A 16,606-nucleotide genomic window follows, 5' to 3' on the forward strand; every position below is an offset into this window, starting at 1 on the left:
GATATTCCTCAATTTGTGATGTTTCTTTTTCTGCCTTAAACTTCGATTTAAGTTTTAATTAAGTCCAACCACTTTATGGTCTGTTTCTTCTTCAGGTGGTTTGTCACCATGCGGCTGAAGGTATGTGGAGACGGGAGTACGTCTTCATAATTTGCAGTGTAAAATAATTAAATGATAACACAAAAGTCTGACAGTAAAAACCCTTCATAATGCTGACACAGCCACAGAAGCAGTTAATGATGGGATTTAATTTGACTGGAATAACCAATGAGACTTATTTGATTGAAATATTTTGTATTTTAAGTTTTTAATTTGACCCAGAAAGTACTTTAAAGTCCTTGTGTGTAGGAATCCTGCTGTGATAACTGGCCAACTTTAATTGCTATTGTGTTATATACTTTGAAAAAATAAATCATCAGTTACTACTCATTCATTCTTAGATAAAGAAGCAGCAGCAGCGAGACCTTATGGGGAATTTATTCTTTAAAATATTCCCCTGAAAGTCATGGTATTTTGACTGTAATGTGTCCTGAATTTAAATTTTAAAGCACAGCAGGACTCCTTTATCCTATCAAGTGAGCTAAGAGCTTAAAGCAGTGTGAGAAATCCTGCAGCTGGGAGTGAGTGCCATCTACTGGCCATATGTCTTACAGCGTCCATTTTCAATCATTTCATTTCTTTCTGGTCTGGTTGCTTATTGAAGACATTTTATCAACAGGTCAAGGCTACTTTCTGAAACTACCACCTGGAAAATATCCTCACATTACAACTGTAAGGCCGAACAAACCAAACAACCTTGAGATTTATGGATGAGATGCAAATTGGAGGATTTTGATAAGTATTTTCTTCCCTTGAGCCTTGGGTAAAATTTTAAAAACTCCAATGAAAAATTAAATCTAGATAATCAAAGTTGTAGATAATAAATAAAAGTCTAGTAATTAATTGAAACTGCAGGTCTGTCGGTACAAACAAGGTACAACTGATGTGTGTCATGGTAGTGAAATGCAGCCTCTCCAGTAAATGTGCCACAACAAAAGTGTCATTTATTTTTTAACCAATGTATTTGTATAAAAATTACCTTGTTTAATTATTTGAATTTACAATTCATCAAGGCAAACACAGGCGGAGGGCAGTGCAACACTCCCATATCAGCAAAGAAGTAACCAACTCCTGAGCTTCATACCATGGGCTGGTACTGATATATGATATATACGTACCGTGCATACACTAGCTGGTCACTTTATCAGGTTTACCTGTTCAATTGCTTGTTAATACAAATGGCTAATTTGCCAATTATCCCAGCAACTCTATACATTCAGACATGTAGACATGACTACGATGACTTGCTGAAGATCAAACTGAGCATGAAAATGGGGAAAAAAGGGGCTTTAAGTGGCATTTAACATGTCATGATTGTTGGTTGATGTCAGAGGAGAATGGGCAGACTGGTTGGAGATGATCGAAAGACAACAGGAATTCCAATAATCACTAGTTCCAACCAAACTATAAAGAATACCGTTCCTGAACACAATACATCCAGCCTTGGAGCAGATGGGCTACAGCAGCAGAAGACACACCGGGTGCCTCCTGTCAGCTAAGAACAGGAAACTGAGGCTACAATTCACACACACTCACCAACACTGGACAATAGAAGATGTAAAAACTTTCCCTAGTCTGGTGAGTCTGTTTCAGCCTCACAATCAGATGGCGTAAGGATTTGGTGGAAACATGAAAGCATGGATTTGTCCTGCCTTGGATCAATAGTTCAAGATGTTGCTGGTATTTTAATAGTGTAAGGAATATTTTTGGCACACACTGGACTCATTTGTACCAACTTGGCATGGTTTAAACATCACAGCATACCTGAGTATTGTTGCTGACCATGTCCATCACTTTATGACCATCTTCTGATGGCTACTTTCAGCAGGATAATGCACCATGTCACAAAGCATGACAAGGAGTTCACAGTCACCAGATCTCAATCCATAGAGCAGCTTTGGGATGAGGTGGAACGGGAGATCATTCAGCAGACAAATCTGCAACAACTGTGTGATGCTATGTGAATATGGAGAAAAATCTGAGGAATGTTTCACCTTGTTGAATCTATGACACCAAGAATTAAAGCAGTTAAAACAGGGTCCAACCTGGTACTAGCAAGGTTTACCAGATAAAGTGACCAGTGAGTGTATATCAGAACTTTACTGGTATCCAGCAGGATTAAGACTGTTCAGAGACAATTTCCTGGAAAAAAAATTAAATAAAGGACAGAAAATGTTTAACTTACTCAAATAGAGAAATTCTGACATTTTACTCAGCAAAACAGGCAAAGAATACCCTGAAAAATACGATGCAAAGATGATGCTGCTTCTTATCTTAATATGTGCCTCAAATTTAAAAATGAATTCATTAAAGGGGATTCCCGTAGGAATGCAACAAGAAAAAAAAAACAACAGAAACAGTGTTTTCCTCTTCCTAAGCCTTCAGCAGACAGGGCACTGTTGTAGGTGAGAACAGGACGCCATTAAGGCACTTCTGCATAATAAGGCCATAATAAAGCGTGTTCAATGACAATAGTGTATAATTCATGAAGATGTAACTGAAAACAACTTTGTTGTTCAAGTATATCTCTTGGAATGATGTAATATTTATAGAGATTAAGGCATTAGGAGGGAAAGTCTGTAAAAATATCCTCAAAAGTCAACAGATGGTTTGAAGTGTGGGTTTCCAACAGGAATCTTTTTAAGACCCCATACACACACGCAGAGTTCAAACTTTACATCCAGATGTGCGGTCTAGTAGACAAGGTACTTGAATTCAGAGTAAATGAGTGGAAACATGACTGTGCAGGCTCGGTACAGGATGACTCCACTCTTAAATATCGCCCTGGGTTTGGTGCTCCATGATTCAGCCTTGAAGTTGAAGTAGACGGCATACAGCGCCACAGCAAAGAAGTGTCCAATAAGGGTCATGGGCTTGGGTGTCAACCTGGTGATTGAATAATGACATTAAAAATCCCTCTAAAATTTTGACTCTAGTGTTAAAAGGAATGGTTTAGCATTTTGGAAATGGTCTCCTTTCTTAGCAAGTTTGCCTAAACACTGACTCTGATACGGCAGATAATTAGCTTAGCATAAATACTGAAACTAGATTAAATGACCAATTTTTACCCCTTCCTAATATAAATTTCTTAGATTCACTTTTTTTTTGTACAGAATAAATAAATTCAATTAAATCGGGTCCAGCTTTTATTTAACTATCTATGGGATTTTAGGCAGGTATGATCTCTTTAGCTACACTAAGCTAGCAATCTACTAATCAGCAACTCTTTTTTTATAACAGTATTATCTGTTGTACTATTATTGTAGTGTTATTATATGTTATAATTTTAGCATTTTATGCAGTATTGTCTGTATGAGCTGTATGTTTAAAGTATTTTGCTGTCCAATCTAGTAAAATACTGCACTGCAGTTTACCAGCATTCGCTTATCTCACCATCATTAATAAACCAGCTAAATATGGGTAAAAATATTTCCATTGATCTAAAAGTTTTTTCCATTTCATCATACTTGAACACTTTCTATTCTTATTATGGAGGTCAGTATTGAGCGCTTACACTGAGAGGAGTCCAATAGGCCCACTGATGCACTGCCCACCAAGCTTAAAGTACTGGAAACAGGCCTTCCTTAGCTCATGAAGGGAATCTAGTTAAAACACAGACATGAGGAAAATCCAAATAACAATTGTAATCACTTTTTTTCTTCCAAGTGTTAGATGCAAAGGCAGACAGGGACTTACTGTCTGTGGCTGCAAACAGTTCGTACAGGGCCTGGGCCAAAATATTCACTACAAAGGAATGTGATGACTTGCGTTCCCAGTGGAATTTTTTCTTTGCCTATTGAGACGGAGAAAACACAGGGTGTAATTTTGCACACTGGTCTGCAATCTCCCACCTAGAGTAGAAAGTAATAAAAGATGATACAGCTGACTCAAAATATACCGTCTGCTTGTATTTATGGACGGCTTTGATCCAGAAAAATCAATATAGAAACGGAACTGCAAGGCTTTTTTTTTTCTTCTTCTTTTTCCACTAATAAAAGACCACACAGTTCTCTATGCTTATTTGAATGCAGTCTAACCTTCACCAAAAGTTTGAAGGGGAAACACTGTAGTAAGTAATTTTACCTGTAGTAAGGCTGCCTCATCATATAGATCTGGAATCTTCTTGAGCAGAATTCTCCAGATCCGAACGTCATTGAGAGCAACGCTCATCCCTCCTCCCGTCAGAGGATGCCTCATGTTGTAAGCATCACCCAGGAGAAGCACGCCTGCAAATAAGAGTACTGTTTAATCTTAAGCCTCATATCTGATCACAGTTTATTCTATCCTTAACACTAGTCTTTGATTCCACCAGACTTTAATTCTAAGCTAGACCAGTAAATATGGAAAATAATACTATAATAACTAAGTGCTTAAATGCCTATCCCCAGTTCCACCCACTTATCCAACTATGATCAGCCTTTAAAACGGTGGTCCACAAACTAAGAGGTGACTTTACAGTGCCTGGTTCTGCCTGAAGGGAACGAAATCTGCTTGTAGCATCATCTCTGAAACTCATTATTCAACATGTTGCATCTCTGCAGGGTCTGTCTCATGAATGGGTTCAGTAATGTCATGGATTCATTGTTGACCAGGCAGGTGGGTAAGTAGGTGGGTTCATAGTGGACTAAAAGACCACTAACCTGACCCCTCTAAAGCTTGCTGATTAACACAGTAACTTATTTAGTTAAATCCTACAAGAGCCCAGGTGTAAAAATCACACATTTTTTTGTCTGTAGATTTGTTTTTTTGTGCGGTTGAATAAACGAAATTGGGCAGAATTAGGGGTGGCCATTTCTCCTTTTTCAAATTTTTCTTGATCATTTCTGCTAACCATCTGCTATCTAGAGCTTTATCTTAATTTGGTTTGTGACACAAACTAAATCAGTTTTCACATAGAGTTTCCAGCAAGAAATGCATTTCCCCACAGTGTTAAAATATCCCAATAACTGTAGATATGGGTCTATAAAGCACATATTCAATGTATCCATTAAACAAGATAGTGTAAAAGTTTGAGATAACCGTGCGATAAAGACAGACTGATTGTACATTAGTTTAATTTGTACAGTAATGACCAAAGAAAAAAAAAAACTACTTTCCAAGACGTGCATCATAAATACACACATCAGTCAGTTCAGTTACTTTATCTTTATGTTACACTGCCAGTAAGACTTCGGTACCTGGCTTGTTGACAGGAGAGGGAGGGAGGAAGCTGGCTGGCATGGACCGGAGTCGATCGTTCTGAAGCGCCTCCATGAAAGACTCCTTTAAATGTTCTGAAAGAAAGAAAGAGAGAGTGCAGGAGGTCTGAGTTGGCTGGCTCTGTGGATGAAACTCTACAGGTGGATGCTGGGAACATGCACATGGAAAAGCCTTTTCTCTTGGTGTGTGAATGTACATTTATCAATGCATCAGTGTAACCGACGCCCCCATTCCAGCTGGACCTCTTTCAAGGTTATTGGAGCTGATGCTATGATATTGTGTCTTTGATATTTCAGCTGAATAGCAGAGTGCTCCATGAATGTCAAATACTTCCACTGCAGCCTCCCTGGTGGTACACACCACAGTCTGGGTGTATTCCTATCGACCACCACCTCTGGCATCATTGCCTCATGATCCTGAACTTTAAATAAACTTTATTTGTCTCACTAGAGCTGTTTGTCCTCAGGCCAAAGGTCATTGTTCATTTGAAATTATACAATAAACAACCCACAGCAAAAACAAAATAAAGTAGCTAGTACACCATTTACCTGGCAGCTGTGGGTGGATTTTCTCAGCCATGTACTCTGGAAGGTTTCGAGGCATTTCCCCTCTGATGTCTACAAGCACCCTGGTGTGAGAGGAGGAGATCTGGTAGATGAGAACTGGGCTGGGGTGGGCTAGCACCAGCTCTGCATGGTTGGATTTAAACTGGGGACAGTCCTGTAGAGAGGAACAGTGGCAACTCATTCTAACTTCGTTTACAAACCTGTTTCCATAAGATTTGTTATTGTTAACTTCTTTTAGATGCCTTCACCTCATACTCAGAGTAACATTTGTTTGACACTTAAATCAGCATCTTCCATGTGTTTTTTTGCCAGAGGGAACTTTGAATCAGTATTTAGACATTTTATTTCTATGTGGGGCTTAATAAAATAAACACATTTTATTTCAACTTGCATTTGTATTTGAAATCATAAATCAATAACAAATTACATTTTAAATGTAATTTGTTCTCCAAATGCAACAAATGAGCTGAAAAGAGATGTGAACTTCCCAAAATTAGGCCATCTAGGTCTAATGAACTATTCATTTTATTGCTGTCCACTTATTTATACTGCATATAACTTTAATTAATACCTTCATCAAGCATCCGACAAAGTAAGAGGAAATGCGAGATTTCCCAGGGACCAGATTCTTTCTGAATTTGGAGAAACAGCCGTCAGCCACCACGGTGAGAGCTGCACAGATCTCCTGCAGGACACACAGTCATCACACACCCTTAGCTAAATACAGTATCTGTCAGAGAAGTGAGAGAGAATAAATATGAGCACAGGACCCCCCTTCTTCTCTCTCACCTTGATGTCTCCACTTTCTTTATCTTTGTACTGGACTCCGGTAACACAGCCATCCTCCTCCTGCAAACTGGTCACTGTGCCTTCTATAAACGTGACACTAGAGGGCAGAATTGAACAATTAGAAACATCCACTACACTCAGTCAAAGACCAGGAACTGTGGACTACTATCAGATAAACTATCTTATAGTTGTGTATATAACCCAACTAATACATGATAGGTACACATTAATTAGGCGCCTGAATAGTATAACCTATTTAAATTTGCTGTTCACATTTGATTTTAGATGATCCCTCTGTTCCTCCTAACACCCAGATCTGTCATCCATTAACATCATCATTTGTTTTCTTCATGATTCTGCTCACTTTGGCTCAGCCATGGCGGCTCTTCTCAGGCCCATAATGAATCGACCGTGATGGAAAGCGCGTCCGCACTGGATGCTTCCCTCCTTCTCGGGGTAAGGGATCTCCACCTCTGTACCGCTCGCTATGTCATGGATCACATAGCCTTTTATCAGATGGGCATCCAGACCCTCCGCTGAGTCTGAGGGACAAACACAACACAACAGGCTGCAGTTACATTCTGTGGAGCAGAGGTAAAGAGCTTCAATATGCAGACATTTCATTTGCATTTTCACAAAACTGAGTCACATTTATTATGTCCACCTGACAGGTTTACTAATAGTAAGCAAAGAGGATATATGCAAAACAAAAAATACATTTTGAAAAGTGTTTTTTGGGTAAAAATAAGGATACCACAGTAACCAACCTTCCAGCCCCAACTCTCTGAGAGCTCTGTAACCTCCGGGCTGCAGCAGCTCTCCCACTATCCTGTCAGGCTCCTTCAGGTCCCTCTCCACCACCGTCACCTTCCTGCCATCCCTGGCCAGGACAGCTGCCATTGCTGAGCCCAAGACACCTGCCCCAACTATCACCACATCTGGCTCTGGGGCAACAGAGGAGCCACAAGCTGAGGCAGAGCTCTTTGTTTCCACTCTTTTTCTTGTTCTACAACTCTGCAAACAATGAAGATATGGTAATAATCATTAACATTCACTGTACATGTCCTTATCTCTGACATGTTTAAAATAAACTTCCCAACTTTTTTTGAGCTTATCTACACACACATACACACACACACAATGAGACACAAAGATTACAAAATAATTAATAAATTAGCTCAAACGACAGCTGCTTCCCTGCTTCTACCTGCCCGTGTCTTCTTTTGTTCATATATTTAAAAGTCCAGATGAATTGCCTTACCTTTTTACAGTTTTTATCTGCCTTCTTGCTCCACCATGTTGCGGTTTTAGGGATTAAGTGGTCGATAGCAGGTAAAAAAGACAAGAGACTGAAAGGTAATTTAATTACCCGGGAGACTGTGAGCTTGTGGCCATAAGCAAACCTGATATATGCGAGTAGCAGCCCGGCTGCAAGAAATAAAACTGCGGCCATAATGAGCTCTTTGAAAGCGAAATTCAAGATTAGGTTAGATTTTTTGGATATATATGTGAAGGCTGCGACTCCCAGGAACGTCCACATCTTTTAAAAATAATAATAATAATAAAGCCTAAATGATAGAAAAGTACCAATAAGAAACCTCCTAGATAAACAAAGAGATACACACACAAAAAAAGTTAAACTAGTAATTATTGTTTTGATTTTGTGCATCCGATGCTCTAAAAATAAAAAAATTTAAAAAATTCCCCAAACCAACGCTAGACTTTGTAACTCCGGGTTTTTTTGTCCGCAGACAGTTCAAGAGATGCTCCTGAATAATTTATGATAAGAAAGACGGACCACTTCTGATTGGCTGGTTCTACGCCCCGCCTGGTGCGCAGCTCAATCCTCCAATCAAAAACGAGGGCTTGGTGAGCAGAGCTCACGCTTTGCGCTGATTGAAGGGCTGCGTCGGCACCGGGGCTCCTCTTCTCCGCTGATTGGTCAGCCGTCCGGCAGGTCTGTAGTATGATGTGATGTCAATGGAAGGTGAGCGTTTTTATTTCTGTCACAGAGCGGAGGTAGAAAAAGAGCAAAGATTGCTCACGTTTGCTCATGTACTGTCTTTCTCTCTGCTCGGGACAAGACGGCGCGCGGTTTCTATAGCAACCAGTCTTTATTTTAAATAAGAGCGAGAGAGAGGAGATCAATAATTGCAATAGACAGCTACAACATTCACCTTAGAAGGCTTTGGGCCAAACTAGCACATCTGTCAAGGTTTATATTTAAAAAATTTACAGAGGCGACAGATGTGGTAAGCTACCTCAAGAAAAGGGCAGAGTGACACCTCTCTACAGGCTTTTGTCAAAATGTCCAAACGGCACATGTGAGATAGTTAATATTTGATTTTGAGAGAGGAAGTGTTGCAAATTATCAAATAAATCAGCTCTATGTTGATGTTTATTTCTATTTGTCGGGGACCATGCACTAAAAAAAAACATTCATCTCAGGTGAGAAAATATGCTTTGTACCAGATTTTGCCGCCGGATAATTTCCACCTGTAGTCCCAGGGCAGGTTAACATATAGATACAGTCCAGTTTAAATAATACAGATACAATTAAACAAGCAAGATCCGACTTCAATGAAACTCACGTATAAAAACTCAATTCATACACCTCAGCAAGGCTGCTGGGAAAGATGAAACTAAGAGAAAGTTATGTAAGAGCAGTTATTTTAAATAATATATTCTCAATCTGACTAATATTTTAAGTTAAACAAATATTATTAACACATCTCCCTGCAGCAATGCAGCACACAAAACTTTCTTTTTAAATAAATCTGATAGGGGTGACTTGGTGACATTTAACCATAACCTTTAGTTTAGCTACTATTGGCTGAAGCTGCTGGGGTGATATCCCATGATGCACTGAGCTCCTCCCTCTATTTCTCTTTCTCTCTACTATTTATTCCCCATGTATAGTAACAGTAATCGACACTGTTGTTGTCATTAATTTTTTCCCCCATTTGCCAGCAGGTATCCCTGACTTTTGGTGCTTGTTGACTCCTCCGTCCTGTCCTCTCCACCCTCAACAGCCACTATCTGTCCAATGCATGCTCAGGATGGAGGCCTGAATCAAGGAGATTTGATGAAATCTGTTGTTAAATAACCAGCAAGTTGTTTTGTTTTTTTTTTGTTTGTTTTTTGATGAATCAGTTTAAATGTACATTTATTATAAACTGGATTAATATGGATCATGTTATGCATTTGTTTGAAAAGTCCTATACTGGTCTGGTCACACAGTCTGTAATCTGTCATTTTTAATCACAAAGCCAGATTACTGACAGAAATAAGAGGGCTGCTCATCTAGCCTGATACTCACAACCTTCTCAAGTTTGAAAAAGTGAAAAGGTAAAACCAGCATTATAGATTAAAGTGCCTGACTCAGGAGTCTTTATGAGTGTGTCACCCATGTCATCAAGTAACATGTAGTACAAGTCTGAAAAATCCTCTGGTTGGCACAACAGATACAGTAGGAACAAGAGAACTGTTTAGAGTTCATGAGCTTCATGTTCAGCCTCACAGTTAAAAGAAAACATCATCATCACATAAAAATGCAAGTTAATCATCATTTGGCTATGTTTGAAAACACAATGTCATTGTTAAAAAAAAGGGATAATCTGCCAGAAGACACTATCACTCATTAAGCTTTATTACACAGAAAACACAAGTGATTGACTCATACAAATATATCAAGATGCGGAGGTCAAAGCAGTACAAGCACATCCTGATACAGTCAGTAGTGAATTAATCTGTTAGAATGAAAAATTTCATTAATGACATAAGCTAACACGATTTAAAAAAAAAAAAAAAAAAAAAAAATACTTTCTAGTCCTATTTAGTCCTCTAGGTAGAGCTTCATTAACCATCTAAAGCAGGTCTAGAGTTAAACACAGATACAGAAGGACTGTTTTTATTAGATGTAATGATTAAAGATGGATTCATATTTCTCTTGCTTCCCCGATGTTGCTCTCGGCTCACCATTTTGCTTGATAAAATCCTGCAATCATGAAAAAATAATCATTTGGGAGCCATCCACTGTCACTGATTTAGTGTGTAATTTAACTGCTTTCTCATTTAATTAATTTGTTGTTTTTTTTTCTCTGTGTTCAGGAATCTGGTGCCTTACCTCCATCTCTTCTAATGTAGCAGAGCCACTCTCCACCTTCTGCCCCAGGCCATGACCAAAGCTTGAGTATCGATCCTGTTTAATGTTCGATGTAAGCAAGACGTTCTCTACTAACAGCGCAGGAAAATGAGAACTGTTTTATGTAGGGACAGCACACATACCTTCACCATCTCAGTGATGACTCCATCCTCAATGATGCGAACAGCGTTCCTGAGTCCTCTTGCGAAGGCGTCCATGGCTCCGATGTGAGCAATAAACAGGTCCTCGAGGTCTGTAGACTCTCTGCGCACCTTTGCATCAAAGTTCAGGCCTCCTGGCTGCAGGCCACCTTGTTCAACAATAGTCTGCAAGTAGATTAGATCCTGAGGAATAACTGGGCTCCATTTTCTCTCATCTCATCTGCTGCCACTAAAGTGAGCCAAAGCATTGATGTCAAGCTCATTTCTTACCAATCAAACCTAAATGTTACCTAAATGTTAATTAAAGCTGCACAGATTTCAACAGTACATTCGTGGACAGTGTATTTTATGAAGGGGAACCTCTTCTGATAACAGTTTAGTCTTATTAAGATCATCAGCATCTGCATTGAGCTCAGAGTGTCACACACTGAATTTTTTCTGAGGTGTCTGAACCAAAGCCAGAGCTAAAAGAACCACTCATGCTGGACTTAAAATTGTGAGAGGCTGATCTGCTTGAGGTGCACGACGGTAACTGGATGCTAACACGTTAGCCTTTGCGTGTATTCACATGATGTCAAATCTGTCTTGTTGGTTGTGTTTAAAGCATCAATGTTATCGATCACCATGGAGACCAGCGTTGGTATGGAGATTATGGATATTTGGATGGATCTGGTCGGGACACTGCAGTGCAACAATGGCTCCAGGAATGTACATGATAAATGTTACTTCCATCAAAGTGTAAGTTAGAAAAACAACGAAATATGTTTACAAGTAAACAGAATGATTTTACCTTCATGACCAAGGTGGTGTTCCTGATGTCCATGGGAAACTGATCTGTGTCCCACCCAAGGTCAGGAGAGCCGGTGTTTGAATCAACTGAGCCCAGCATGCCAAAACTATTCACCAGTAAGTAATGATGATTAAAAATATTTAACACATAGCAGCAACATTAAATGAAATTTCTAAACGAAGTATGATGTCTTACGCAGAGGCCATGACAATATCATGTTCATAAGAGTGTCCTGCCAGAGTGGTGTGGTTGGGCTCAATGTTCAACTTAAAGTGGCTCTCCAAACCAAAGTGCTTTAAGAAGCCTATGACACTCAGAGCGTCTAAAACAGAAAAGAAGAAGTTAGAAAACATCCAGCGCTGAAAGATTAGGATAAAGAAGTTCGTGGCTTACCGTAGTCATACTGGTGCTTGCAGGGTTCCTTTGGCTTGGGTTCAATAAGAAACTGACATTTCAACCCAATCTTCTCTTTGTAATCTGGAGATAAAGTTACAGACGTAAACGTGAACCGCACGGACACGAGACTGACAGACACTGCCTGTTTTCATGTGCTTACGTACTGACGGCCATTTTGAAGAAGTTGGCCATGTGTTTCAGTTCAGCAGCAACGTCGGTGTTAAGGATGGAAAGGAAACCTTCTCTGCCGCCCCAAAACACTGAGGAGTCAAGAGGCAAGCTTAGGGGAAGGTTTTCAAAAGAAGAATGGTGTATTTTACATGTTTTTTTGTCCATACCAAAGTTTTCTGCTCCCAGCTTCTTGGCAATGTCCAAACCCTTCTTCACCTGAGCGCCAGCATAAGCCAGAACATGGCAGTCTGGGTTGGTGGCTGCACCATTCATGTACCTGAATATTGCAGATAAAAAGTGCAACGCTATTTTTTTCCACCATCCTGCTTTCTAAATATTGTCCAAATGTGAAGGAGCAGTAGCGTACAACTCTAAATCTGGTGTGGGAATAAAATATTCACCTTGGGTGAGCAAAGAGGTTGCAGGTAATCCACAGCACCTTGACTCCAGTCTGGTTCTGCAGCTCCAGAGCCAAGTCTGTGATTTCATCCAGGTTCCTGCTGGTCTCCTCCAGGGTGGAGCCCTCAGGAGACATATCTCTGTGAGGAGAAGAGGACTGAGAGGAGTATTGCATTTAGCAGGACAATCCTGAATATCCAGAGTCTTTGAGGGTGATAACGTGGATGATGAGGTGCAGACTGAGCTGCAGCTGATTTTACTGTAAATACTATATTTCAGTTATATAAACTTAATTATGCTTGCATACCTTTTTAGGTACTTTTGAACTTCTAATCTTTGGGTATCAAGTGTCGAAATACCTGCAGTCTCGGTCGGGCTGAAATTAAGATTATGTTAAGTCACTCACCTGTCATGAAACGTGTAATACTTGACCTGTGCAAACAAACAAATTATTAAGAAATTATTCAATAATTCTAATAAGTGCCATGTAAAACTCTTGAGCTGACCTCTTTTCTTTATATTTTGTTTAAAAAAGATCAGACTCTTGTCATTTTTAACGTGATCTTGAGCAATGGTTCTCCAATAGCTATTCATAAGGGAATGAGGGTTGACATTAGCTTTTTACACGGTGCTGTATATGATATTAAAATTCAGCTTAATTTCCTCACACCAAGCTTGGTGAAGAACTCAAAGGCAGCATGGAGTCGCTTCTTAGCCGACTCCATGGGAGCACCTTCATTCCAGGCCCGGTGGAGGGTTGGAAACCCAAAAGGATCAGCACCTGCAGGAGAAAATAGAAAACTAAACTCAAAGGAGAACATTTCTGACATTTCTTGCTAAAAAAAAACAAGTTCTGATTATCTGTTTTGTCTTATTAGTCAGCATGAAGCCTCGCCAGACTGTTTGATGACTAATCTGAGCTCAGCTGTTACAGTACCAGTTCCACAGAAGGAATGCCAGTAACAGACAGAGAATCTCAGCCAGTCCTCCATCGTCCTCCCCATCAGCACCTGCACAGAGGAATACTGTGATATAAACACAGGTAGATCCCACAAGCTTCCTGAGGGACCCAGAAAAAAAATTCTACACTCACCTGCCACTTTATTGGGTACACCTGTTCAATTCTAAATATCTAATCTGCCAATCACAAGGCAGCACTTCAATACATTTAATTATAAAAACCTGGATGACCTGCTTAAGTTCAAACTGAGCATCCGAATGAGGAAGAAAGGAGATTTAAATGACTGTGAAGATGGCATAGTTGTTAGTCTGAGTATTTCAGAAACTGCTGATCCATCTCTAGGGTTTACAGAGAATGGTCTGAAAAGAAAAAGCATCCAGGTATTGTATCAACAGTTCAGGCTGTTGCTGGTGTAAAGGTGTGGGGGATATTTTCTCGGCACACTTTGGGCCTCTTAGTACCAACATGGCCTGGTTTAGCCACCACAGCCTACCTGATTATTGTTGCTGACCATGTCCATCCCTTTATGACCATGTCACAAAGCTCAGATCATCTCCAGCTGCTGTCTTGAACATAATGAGTTCACTGGACTCCAACGGCCTCCATAGTTACCACATCTCAATCCATTAGAGCAGCTTTGGGATGTGGTGGAACAGGAGATTCTCATTATGGATGTGCAGCAACTGTGTGATGCTATCATGTCAATATGGAGAAAAACCTCTGAGGAATCTTTTCAACTTGATGAATCTATAAAACCAAGACTGTTCTGAAGGTAAAAGAGGTCCAACCTGATACTAGCAAGGTAGACCTGATAAAGTGGCTGGTGAGTGTGTATATATTTAAATCTGTCTGGGTCAGGGATCTGCAACCTGCGGCTCCGGAGCAGCAAGTGGCTCTCAGAACCTTTCACAATGGCTCTTAATACATGGCTAAAAAATACTAAAAAACTAACTGCTTTTAAATATAAAAAAAGAAAAAAAAACAACAAGGTTTTTAGCATTTTTTTATGGAATCACTGCACTGAATTTCCACAACATATATGTAACATATATACATACTATAACTAGTAGATATTTATCAAAATTTATAAGTTGTCTTTTTTCAAAGGGTCTTGTGACATTTTTAAACGAGTTTTATTTGGCTGGGCTGAGAGAAAAATGGCAGTTTGGACTGTGTGTGTGTGTGTGTGTGTGTGTGTGTGTGTGTGTGTGTGTGTGTGTGTGTTTGGGAGCCACACCTACCTCTCCTGAATTGTAGTGTTTGAAGCACATGACATCTTGTGGCCTAGTACCTGGTTTATACTGGATCCTGGGAATGCCTGTGTAGTAATTTTTTTTATTAAAATGACAAACTCAGCCCGCATCATTCATCTGGGAAATGTAGTGAAAGAGACGTGGAAACAAAATGTCTTGGAAGTAGATCACGTGAAAGCACAGTAAGGACTCTGGTCGTTTAAACGTGTAATCAGGGCATAAACTGTACCAGGACAGCGTTAGTATCTGCTGTGTTTGGCAAACTAATCTAATTGCTCCGTTGTTCGCAGTTCGTTGCATAAACCAACTTTCTGTCAACAGCGTGTACATAAATAAACACACATCAGATAACGTATGGCTTCTGTTTTGTTTCAGCATTTACCCGCAAAGAACTCCTCTTGAGCTGCCATCGCTTGATAAAAACTTTCACGGTTTCTTCCAGCAGATCGTAAAAAAATATTGCCCACGTCCTCTCAGTTTGTGCACAAAAACAGTGCAGTTCTGTCCGCGGCCGCAAGGTGTCGCCAAACCTCTTTGTAAACAGGTGGACCAGGAACTACAGATCAATTCAAATGTCACACCTTAATGGCGCTTCACCACTAGTCTATAATGATTTTTTTTCATCATAGATTTATGTCAACTTACCTTTGTTTACATTTATAAAACCCGGATCTGATCTTATGTATCAGTCATCTCTTAGTAATTAAGGACCAAATATCCACTTCAAATAAACTGCTATGAAAACTTTTTTCAGCTTTTTTTCTAAATGAACCACTTCAACACCTCCAGCTCTGCTGGAAACTGCCAAACGCTATAAGATTTAGGGGATTTAAGATAATATTTTATTTCATTACTTGATTTTGCTGTATTAAATAAAATAAGAATAAATACTGATCCTTTTTAGTCCGAATAAAAGCTAATATTGACCAAATATTGAATAATTATCAGGGTTTGATTGCATGATGCCTTTTTTCTTTCCCTTTTTTCATTTAAAAAAGACCCCAAAAGTTAATTATTTTCCTCATAACAAATGTTGGAGGTTAGATGTCTAGATATGTCTTAGATATGTAAAATATTTGCTAAAATATTGGTCTTGATGAAAAATATCTTTAAAATTAAATTTACTATCTTCTTTAGTAATTTAACGACACAATTGTCCCATCAAGACCAGCTAAAACCACATGTAAAAAATTATTAAAACATGTTACAGCTATTAGGAAATACAGAAAATCTGAGATGTTAAGTTTTCATTTTAAGAAAATTAATAAAAATAGTCATTTTCAATGTTCATATCTAAAATCAGTAACTTCCCATTACAAACCTATGCATAAAATGTTCCTCATTTTACTGATTTTTGTGCTTGTGTTATTGAGTTTAGTAGATTTAGTAGTACAAAATATAAAAGCCACATAAAAAGGTCACTGTGGAGAAAATCTGAATAAAACCTGATACTAATGAATATATTAAGGTATCAGTTTTACCAACATTTAGGCAGCAGGTGGCAGGTATGAACGACAGAGACATTAAGTTTTTGTCAGACTGAATTACATTTCACTTCATATTGTACATGTATAATAGAGAATGTGACAAACATCTTGAATCTTGATTCATGGGGAGGGGTGTATATTTTAAAAGGACGTAAAACTATTTGAGGTTCAACTAAACACGTAAAAATAAA

At 39.1% G+C, this 16,606-nt stretch overlaps 2 protein-coding genes across 3 annotated transcripts; both read right to left on the reverse strand.

Moving 5' to 3' along the window:
- Nucleotides 1-2,176: 2,176 nt before the first annotated feature.
- On the reverse strand, nucleotides 2,177-8,412 carry sqlea (squalene epoxidase a). The gene is made up of 11 exons (XM_041986929.1): nucleotides 7,915-8,412; nucleotides 7,421-7,667; nucleotides 7,018-7,195; nucleotides 6,654-6,750; nucleotides 6,436-6,549; nucleotides 5,847-6,018; nucleotides 5,277-5,372; nucleotides 4,183-4,325; nucleotides 3,796-3,892; nucleotides 3,614-3,701; nucleotides 2,177-2,985 (listed from the first exon to the last, which is right to left on the reverse strand). Exons 1-11 carry the CDS (start codon nucleotides 8,191-8,193, stop codon nucleotides 2,793-2,795), a joined length of 1,704 nt encoding a protein of 567 aa, XP_041842863.1. The 5' UTR covers nucleotides 8,194-8,412; the 3' UTR covers nucleotides 2,177-2,792.
- Nucleotides 8,413-10,286: 1,874 nt separating this feature from the next.
- Nucleotides 10,287-15,427, reverse strand: LOC121641060 (xylose isomerase-like). Of its 2 annotated transcripts, XM_041986930.1 has the most exons (14): nucleotides 15,311-15,427; nucleotides 14,917-14,993; nucleotides 13,652-13,724; nucleotides 13,383-13,495; nucleotides 13,121-13,146; nucleotides 12,717-12,854; nucleotides 12,483-12,592; nucleotides 12,309-12,404; nucleotides 12,142-12,225; nucleotides 11,944-12,070; nucleotides 11,749-11,854; nucleotides 10,941-11,123; nucleotides 10,780-10,854; nucleotides 10,287-10,650 (listed from the first exon to the last, which is right to left on the reverse strand). In XM_041986930.1, exons 1-14 carry the CDS (start codon nucleotides 15,336-15,338, stop codon nucleotides 10,567-10,569), a joined length of 1,320 nt encoding a protein of 439 aa, XP_041842864.1. In that variant the 5' UTR covers nucleotides 15,339-15,427; the 3' UTR covers nucleotides 10,287-10,566. The 2 variants fall into 2 exon arrangements, with proteins under 2 accessions (XP_041842864.1, XP_041842865.1); XM_041986931.1 differs by lacking the exon at nucleotides 15,311-15,427 and having other exon boundaries at nucleotides 13,385-13,495; nucleotides 14,917-14,980.
- Nucleotides 15,428-16,606: the final 1,179 nt, after the last annotated feature.

Source organism: Melanotaenia boesemani, chromosome 6 (assembly GCF_017639745.1).
Source record: "Melanotaenia boesemani isolate fMelBoe1 chromosome 6, fMelBoe1.pri, whole genome shotgun sequence".
In the NCBI taxonomy this organism is placed as follows: Eukaryota; Metazoa; Chordata; class Actinopteri; order Atheriniformes; family Melanotaeniidae; genus Melanotaenia; species Melanotaenia boesemani.